This window comes from Patiria miniata, unplaced genomic scaffold (genome assembly GCF_015706575.1).
Source record: "Patiria miniata isolate m_02_andy unplaced genomic scaffold, ASM1570657v1 HiC_scaffold_3, whole genome shotgun sequence".
NCBI classification, from domain to species: domain Eukaryota; kingdom Metazoa; phylum Echinodermata; class Asteroidea; order Valvatida; family Asterinidae; genus Patiria; species Patiria miniata.
Genome location: NW_024037069.1, coordinates 28,995,845 through 29,005,354, shown reverse-complemented (window position 1 = coordinate 29,005,354; position 9,510 = coordinate 28,995,845). Strand labels below are relative to the sequence as shown.

Below are 9,510 nucleotides of genomic sequence, written 5' to 3'. Positions count from 1 at the left end.
TGAAACGACATTCACTGTCAGGGGAACAATACCTTAGGCCTATCATCAGGTAAAATCATCCGTCATTTTGATTCGCTTTTGTTCCGCTTACTTTAAAAATAATGATAAACAAAAATTAAACAAAAAGCTTAAAATCTTGCGCTCAAGCACTGACTGTGAATTTAATTTTACAACAAAACCAACAACATTCACGATTGGATAAACACGGAAATGAAATGTTACAATGCTGGTATATAATTATGTAAACCACAGAAAATATTGCTGTGGTAGAAAAATCAAGTGTCGTGCACAGATAATCTAAACCACATTTTTTGACATTTCGACTGCTTACTGACCGTAGCCATGATCTATACGTTTTCTGTCGTGATAAGATTTCTGTGACTGGCATAAAACAGCGTCAACATTATGGCGTATAGGTTTCATTGTTTGATTGCACCCATATTTACTCATCTCAAAGAAAATAGCCCCATGGGGATTAAAAATGAACCCTGATTTTTTGCACGAGAGGAAGTAGAGTAGGAGATAATCTTCGAACAACTTTAAAAAAAAGGACGACTGATGAACCATAAGATACGAACAACTGAAGGCGTGAACAATACAATAGGCTTACCATCCTTGCCTGGCTGAACAGCGCCACCTAGAGGTGGAGTGATGGACCCATTATAATTATGTTTTGGAAAGGAGGGGGGGGGGATTTTCCTTTACCTCCTTTTTGACGTTAGTTTCGGATTAAGCTTCATGGTCTAAACGATTTTAGGCAACTGTAATGCGAGTTACTGCTTTCATTACCAGTCGGGTCAATGCTGTGCTAAGCAACATCCAAATGATATGAGTCTAAAGTTTTAAAATAGCTTAACTTTTGGTTAAGCTCAAACGAACATCATAATTGAAAATTATCATCACCAAGGAAAAATACCTATAAGCGGCGTTCCTTTTATTGCTTGCAATACCTAAAGCCAAAAGGAACTATGGCATGATTTTGTTTTCGTAGTACACGCAACCCTCATTACGTGACATAGACGATATCTGAGGTGCTGATGTGTGCTTAGCGGATGGCACACGTGTTGTTGCCGCTTCGGTGGACGATGACGCCACACGGGGCGTTGCACGGCATGGTGTTGCTGACAGCTTCTTAAAGTTCCACTGTGAAACAAAAAATGAGCCACAAAAAATGACCACAATTACTGCACGCAAACTGCTTCCTGGCTGCACGGATTGACCTGAAATATACATATCAGAGGGTTAGGGCCGGACGTTATGTTTCGATCCTGGCAGGATATTAGATCCTTCTATAAAGGGAATATACAACATTGGCAAACATCGAAAAATAAAAATACCAATTTTTACGAAATACCTTACTAGGATGTTGGTAAATGACAGTCTAAAGCATCCTGTAAAATTATGGCACCTGGTGTGAAGTCATTTTCAAGAAAATGGTATTTTTATATACATTTCCAACGGTGGTCGGCCGACCACCGTTGGAAAAACCTAACTATTTTTCAACTACTGCTCCAACTTTACACTTTTTCAGTCCAAATTTTGTTTGCTATGGATTACTTGTTCATGAACGGGTGCAGGCCAGCTAGACTGGTTCCCTTACCTTACAATTTTCCGACATCTATGAATTGATCCATTTTATCTTTAGTTGAGTCAAGCTAGGAACCAGACTACTTGAACATTTTTGTTTTTCTTGGTTTTTCCAGCATTTTCGAACACAAAACTTCAAACATGTCAGTGTAACAATATTTGATCTGTTATACTAACCCCTCAAATAGTTCATTTCTGAAAATTACAGTAAAAGCCAATGATGTACATCTTCTATTACCATTTGATTTTGTTTTTAAATTGCAAAGAACACTAGCCAAGCTGATCACTTCAAAATAATTTTCTCTTCGAGAGCTCATTGAGAAAAACACCACACGCTTTTGTTATACCTTCATCACGGACGTAATCATAGACCACCTCTGCATCCTCAACTGCCTTTGGAATTCGATATTCCCGGTTATCAATATGCTGCTTTCGTCGTCTGTATGTGCGAACGGAAAAAAATTACGGTGACAAAAATCATTTGATAAGCTTTCCAAGAAACCGACCTTTCAGTTGTTCGTGGTTCAGCCGTAAATTTATTTTGTGAACTTACCGCCCGTATTTGGTAAAAGCTATCAGAGATGCAAGCGCCGCAGTGATGAGTAAGGCGCCAATGACGACTCCAAGAGTTGCTGCGACAATGACAGCATTTCGATACGATCCAGAGTCGGCATAGTTGACTGTAGAATCAGATTGAGACAGAGTGGAAGACATTTACAGCTCTAGCCCAAATGCAGATGAAAAGGAAAAGCTGTCAAATTCAATTTGAACTGAATCCACAGAAGGAACTAGCTCTAGCACGTTACTATTAACCCCTTAAGCACGGGTTATAATTGGGACATTCCTCCACAAATAGAGCAAGTGGCCCGCATGACTGCACAGCCTTTGTGTGGTAGCGGGACTGCACAAAAGCAGCAAGCTGTGGAACTACCCACTAGCTGGCAACTGCATTCCAATGAGGATTAGCGGCCGCGGCCATGACCGCTTCCCGGGCCTATGGGGTTAAGAATGCAATTTAATAATCTCCTATATAAATGTATACCTTTAGGAGATTCTACAGCAACCGTTGTCCAGGGTCCCGGACCTACACGTGTGAACGCCCGCAGCCTGAAGGAGTAGGGCGCCCCTTGTGACAGACCATCAACTTCAACTGACTCTGCCGTGGTGTTTTCAGTTTCTATCACAGCTCCTGAAGCGCCGCGCAGCTCGTACGTGTAGCCTGTGATGTTACCGCCTCGTTCACCGCAAGGAATGGGATGCCATGAAAAACGAGCGTTTTGATTGGACGAAGATGTGTAGATCAAATTAGGCCCAACCAATGGGACTGTGAAAAAAACCCCAATGAAGACTATTAAGACGAAGAGCATAACACTGCATGATAATCGCCTTCACTTTGTGATACTTGCTGCCACTTTGTTTCAGTGATTGCGAAGTTACGTGTGTAATACATGTATAATATATTCATACCTCCTTCTTCAGTCGTAGTCTCCATTGTTTGGATCAATGTGTTATTTTCGGAAGCCACATGCACCCTGTACGTGGAGTGTGTATACAGTAAGCGTATTACAATGCTGTTATCGTTTGCGATTCCTGCATCCTCCAGTATGGAATCGGTCTGCGGTTGGCACTGCTCCAAGTTGAGAAGTTGGTAACTGACGCAGTACGAGGCCCTAGGGCAAAGGGTGAGCTCGTCTCCGGCTCTTGACCAGGAGACACGGATGTCGTTTCTTGAGGGTTCCAGGGTGAGAGATTGAATCACATCTGAGGATGGGAAATTACATAGAAAAACAACACAACGGTGCTGATTTGATATACATACCATATTATTTTGTTGGTGTAAATTCGTTGACTTCGGAGGTCAATTTTATAATTGTGTTAAACAGTAAGGCGGTGTACTTTTTCTACATAACCCCAGAGGACAGACACGCAAAGGGAGAACAACAGCTCCTTTCAGTCCTCGGGAGTTGGGTCTTTTGTTCAAAACGGTCCTTTGTAGTAGGTTTGTGTGCTTATTCTGTGGGAGAGTGTTATATTACGGGGACAAAGGACAACACAAAGCATTGTCCTCGGGAGTACAGTAAAACATCTCTGTGTGTGAGTATGGAGGTGCGTATTTGATGGGCTTTAATTCAAACAAACAAACAAGCAAACAAAATGTGGAATACCTTGGCAGTTGATGCCCGTGAATCCTGGCGCGCAGTCCCCTCGACACTCGCCCGTAGTTCTGTCGCACGCGACCCCGTCCATGCAGTGACATGTCTGTGCACAGTCTGCTCCGTAGAAACCATCCGCACATGCTACGACACAAGAAGAGCGGGTTGGTTGAAAATGATAGTGAAATAAATACAAAACTGTAATCAGTATGGAATTTCGCCTAATATAATGCCTGCTACCAATAAATCGGACACCATAATGTTAATAACGCACTTTATATAGAAATAAAAAAAAAATCAGTTAAGTCAGATCAAACTATAGAATGATTTCATCTGGTTTGGACAATAAAGGCTTCTTATAATTATAGATTCTGGAACCAGATGTGAAGCCGAACCGATACCGGAGTCAAGGTTTGGAAAAGGCTCCGCATACTTGCACTTTGTTTTGACTTACTTTCATCACAGTCGATTCCTTGGTACCCTGCAGCACACGAGCAGCCATAAGGATCTGGTAAACAGAACAGCTTCCCTGCACACGTAGGACCGCCTCCTAACTCAGGTGAGTAGCAGCCAAAACTTCCCGATTGGCCAAAACGGTTGGGGCCTACCGCTGTAATAAATAAAGTAACATTAATCATAATTGGCATGTCATCTTATAATTACTTTTATCGCAACCGATGCCAAAACGGTTGGGCCTTTCGCAAAGAACGAAGTAAAATAGCTAGTCTGTCAGTTGAAAAGACATAGGAAGTACATGTATAACCCTATATTTTCTCCGATTATTATAATCGCCAGGATTATGTCTGGAGGGCTGGGCAATGTTTGGGGTGCTATGCCATTGGTTAAGACACTTTTTCTGCAGTTTTGTAGTTGAATACATTAATAATTACAATAATATAAAAGAAAATCATTTTCAATTATAATTTTTTTCTATTTCAAGTATTAAAGTGCTTGTACGTAGATGAGTTTGGGACTCACGCATTTCGCAGAGGTCACCACTAAAGCCAGGCGGGCAAATGCAGTCTCCATTCCGGTCGTCACACACACCACCATTGAGACAGACCGGGCAGTCTCTGTCACACGAGGGTGCATTCCATTTATTCTTTGTGCAAGCTGTGATACATAATAAGAAAAGCCTTTGCTGACATTGAATTTTGGCCTGCGGTTCACGTCTAGTTCATCCATACAGTTTTTAGTCGAGAAAACCATCTAAATTTTGTTCATTTTTGTTAATGATCATTTTAACTGATGTTTAAAAATCGTTCCTAAAAAACAATTAACGTTTTCGTATACCTGTGACAATCAACCGCATGAGTGCCTGGTTTCCACGGCTACGTTGCCCACTTAAGTGGACCTCGAAAACCCCGCTGTTCGAGCGAGTGGCATTGATGAAATCAAAGTACAGACTGTCGCTTCTGTCTGAGAAGACTCCACCGCCATTCTTTCTCCATCGAGTGTCGGTACGGGCTGGGTCTGTTGCAGTGACGGTCAGATTGACTGCATCTCCCCGGTTTACCGTCTGACTCACTCGGGTAGGGAGGAAATCAGCTGTGGTACAAAGAGACAAATCTGGCAGGTTAAAAAGAGAATATGAAAAGATCTGCTTAAAAAAAACCCTGAGAGGCAGTTCCTTCCGGCCACTTATCGCCAACTCCCCTCCAAAAATAATGCACGCTTGCGTGCCATAAAACTGAGCGACGCGAGATGTATACTATTCCCCTTCCAAGTCTAAGACAAGATCGCTTTCTCACAAAAAGGGCATGGGCGTCGCCAGAATTTTTTTCTAGAGGGGGCAAAACATATTTTTGCCAAAAAATGCCTGTATTTCTCAACACAATCTCGATTTATCAGTTTTAGAGGGGGGCAGGGACATCCCCCCCCACCATTAAATTTATACCACTATGAATTCGCGCCTCTTTTTTTTTCTCTTTTTTTTCTTCCTTTTTTTTTTTTTGGCTTTTCCAGGGGGGGGGGAAGTGCCCCCTTGCCCCCCCCCCCCTCGCGACGCCCATGAAAAAGGGTAACAGAATTACCTTTAAAACTGGCCGTGAAAGTTCGAAGCGGTTGCGGGCTGATTCGACGCTATGGGGCACTGTGCATAAAAGCATAGGCGTAGCCAGCGGGGGCGGGGGGGGGGGGGAAGACTGCTCTTTTCCATTGAAATGTCTTTTTTTCACCGGCGCTTACCCCCCCCCCCCCCAATATTTGTAGGAGTGCCCTTTTGTAGGGTTTTGAACAGGGCCCCCACCGACAGATGGTACCAGAGCCCCCCTGCCCCCTTCCCTGCTTTCTGATTTTACGGAGGCCAAGTGTCCGGGGGAAAAACGTGCTCACATTTTACCACCGATGTGAAAGTGCCCTTTTCAAAAAAGGGTTGACCCCCAAACAAAATGACCGTGCTACGCCACTGAAAAGAATGCGAGCACGGTGTTGCCACATCTCCATTGCCACATTAAGGCTCCATCATTGTTTGTTACCGTTACATTTACTACTGACGTTTAATATAACTAACTAAAATGCCGATTGGCCTCCCTGTTACCCCGTTTCTTCCCACACTTTTTTTTTCATTAGGGAGTCTGAATTCCCGCCTCTGCCTCCGTCGATTAGGAGAAATGTACAGTCTGATGTCATCACACTTACCGTTTCTGCTCATGATGACGGTTCCTATGCTGATGTTACCACTTCCTGCTATCCTAGCATTACAGGCAAAGGCTCCAATCCTTGTCCTTCCTCCAGCCGCTGGCAATCGAAGAATAGAGATCTCATCTCCCTCTGATGACGAGTGTGGTTCCAAATGGTGCTCTGAAGGTAGCCCTAAGGGGTCATTATAGTCGCTTGTGTACGTGTAGGTTGTTCGAGAGAAGTTCAGCGCAGCATTACCGCCATGTAGATAGGCTGCGATGTATGTGTCTTCACTGCCGATATCAATACGGGGCTTGGTGATACAGGTGAAATCAACGATGCCTGAGACACCTGCAGTGCGAACCGGGAAGAGAGTTAATAGCCAAAAAACAATGATTGGATTTTTTTTGTAAATTTAAATTGTCATCATTTTCGACCTTTCACCGCTTTGTCCTCTTAGTTTTTGGATGTATCATGACCTCCACAAATGGTTTATAATATGCTAATAATGTTTATATTCCTATTTACAGAAATAATGTCATAGTTTAACGTCTCAACTTTGTTTGTTGAGGGGGATGCCTAATGGTATTTAAAGTGTATTTCAATTTTTGGCTTTGCCTTGGGGCATCGCAGTTAAGGGGGAGTAGAAAATGTTAAGAATATTATACAGTCAAACTTATACACTGTAAAAAAAATGCCCGTAATTTTACGGAAAGCACCGTCAAATGGGTTGCCAGCAAAAAAAACCCGTAAAATTACGGTCAGTTACGGGTTTCCTAAAAATGACGGTGACCGTAATTTCAACACGAATTTCCCGTAAATTTTAACGGTAATTGGCCGTAAAGTAATGGAATACAAAGTGGGTTGGCGTCGGGGATGGGTGCAGGGGTAGGGAGGGGGATAGGTTCCAGTTACGGAAGCTGAGAGTGGGTTATAATACGCTCGAGTTATCTACAGCTTCTGTTTTAGTGGTTTCTATATCATTTTCAGTGAAATTATCTTTAAGTTTCAACATAACTTTTTACTGATCCCGCAATAATTCTGCATTATCAAAGCATTACCGCTTTGACAGCACAATGATTATAGCTTTGTACTATAAACACGTAGCGAACCTTGGATGTATGCACTAGCTCATGGTGTGTATACGAATCACAGCTTTAAAAAGGCGGTTGTGAGGATTTGACAGGGGAGGGATTTTGAAAGGTAACGAACACAAAAGCATTTTCAATCCCATGCGTCAGGCCACCAAGTTTACTGGAAATTCACGTAGCACATTTTTTTCGTGGGATGGTTCGAGCAATAACGGTAATAAACCGTAAAAATTACGGAAAATGGACAGTATTTTTACGGGTTTTGTTTATGTAGCAAAACCTCAGATTCAGATGATGCAAATTGTTGATCTCTTCACTTATTTTTTTTCTTGAGAACAATCATGCACAACTTACTTTCAATCCCCGGTGATTCAACTCTCTTTTCCTTCTCCATTTAGGACCTGCAAAATGCAAACAATTCGAAACTTACCTTTGCATTGTCCAAGAAATAGCAACAAGTGCCAAGCGATTTGCAGACGAACGTCCATGATCCCCGCCATGTCAAGATTTCTATAGACTGTGTCTATATTTCAAATAGAATCCCACTTTATATATTTTTTACATATTATGAAGTCAATGCATGAATAAGGAAGTAAACGTATTATGTTTATGCCAGATTCAGCATTGTCAAGGGTTATAAAACATGATCGAAAAACAAGACTTTCGCATTTTTTTGGTCTCCAATTTCCTTGTGATCCAAAGGAAGAAATCTCGTTACGGGCTATGATGAAACATATCTCATTAATAAAACTTCCTTTATAATATCAGTCCTTACTCTTCCGCTTAATTTTAAAATAATGATCAACCCCATAATTAAACTAACAGCTTGAAATCGTTCGTTCCAAGACTGACTGTGAGTTTAATTCTACAACAAAAGCAACAACATTCACAATTGGAAAAACACGGAACTGCAATGAAAATATGGCAATGTGGAAAACGCCTTATTTTCTTCTGATGTTAAAGTGGTGATAATTTGCCATATTTACACTACGGAACATTATTGCTGTGAAAAATCGTGCGGAAAATCATCAACAAATAATTTAAACCAGATTTTGTACAATTTTTGGCGTATACAATTTATCATCTACCTGTCGTTCGTTTATTATTCTCGAAAATGATGAAATATGAGTGGATTAAAACTAAATGCTGGATTTTTCTGAATCGTGAAAATACGAGTCCGTCCCTGTTCAGATTTGACAATTATGCTTTTGGGTCAAATCACTCGTCATTCAACCTTAAAAAATAAGCCAATTAGAGCTATAGTTTTCCAGGTCAATCTGACCAAAGTGAATATGGCTACTGGCTATAAGTTTCTGGATCCTCCTCTTACAGTCTGATCTCTGGATCCACCCATACACTCGCTTGATTCAGGAACTCAAAAAGGTCCTTTTCTCGAATGTCTGATCAGGACACGCTTCATCTTTCGTTACCACATTCGCTGCGAAATTCGCCCGAGTTGAATTATGTTCAACTTTACGAATTCGCAAGCGCGAATACTTGCCACGACGTCACAAATTCGCGTTCGCTTTAACTCTTAAAAAATTAATGGTCACGGAGAAAACCAAATGGGGGATATGGTTCCAACTGTATGCAACTGTGGCAGTCGCGACGGTCTTATGGATGGCCTCGACTGCGCCAATCCAATCTGCGAGAGTCATGTTCCGCTTGCCGTGCCAACGATGTCCTGCCTGCAACAGCGCGCTGACGCCCGCTCCTCATCCCACTGCCTCACCGGTCCGGCACGTCATCAAGGAGTTCTCGGCCAAGGGTGTCATCGCGTGCGGCTCAGTGTGCCGGGATGAGCCTCGATGCCGCTCCTTCAATCTGCGACAAGGCGGCCCCGGGCAGATGATTTGCGAGTTGAATAACATCAGTGACGAAGCCGAGGACAAAAACATTCGAATGGACAACGGCTGCAAATATTTCAATTTCTAAACGTATGACGGGCGCTTAATATATTTTTGTGGCGTAGGTTAAAAAAAATAATATCATGGTGTACATGTTCATTCAAATCGCGGCGAACGTAATCATAAAGCCCGGTTCATACTCGGTGCGAA

General features: G+C 42.2%; 1 protein-coding gene across 1 annotated transcript; it reads right to left on the bottom strand.

The window, feature by feature from the left end:
* Positions 1 to 133: 133 nt before the first annotated feature.
* On the bottom strand, positions 134 to 7,847 carry LOC119736637. The gene is made up of 11 exons (XM_038210651.1): positions 7,808 to 7,847; positions 6,381 to 6,713; positions 5,034 to 5,288; positions 4,719 to 4,853; positions 4,195 to 4,350; positions 3,753 to 3,884; positions 3,055 to 3,348; positions 2,630 to 2,911; positions 2,141 to 2,267; positions 1,935 to 2,026; positions 134 to 1,143 (listed from the first exon to the last, which is right to left on the bottom strand). Exons 1-11 carry the CDS (start codon positions 7,845 to 7,847, stop codon positions 1,133 to 1,135), a joined length of 1,857 nt encoding a protein of 618 aa, XP_038066579.1. The 3' UTR covers positions 134 to 1,132.
* Positions 7,848 to 9,510: the final 1,663 nt, after the last annotated feature.

Coding starts and splice junctions, on each gene's coding strand:
- LOC119736637 (XM_038210651.1), bottom strand. CDS start 7,847: ATGGAGAAGGAAAAGAGAGTTGAATCACCGGGGATTGAAA. Junction 5,289..6,380: donor CGTCATCATGAGCAGAAACG/GTAAGTGTGATG, acceptor TTTGTACCACAG/CTGATTTCCTCCCTACCCGA. Junction 3,885..4,194: donor AGGAATCGACTGTGATGAAA/GTAAGTCAAAAC, acceptor CTTGTGTCGTAG/CATGTGCGGATGGTTTCTAC.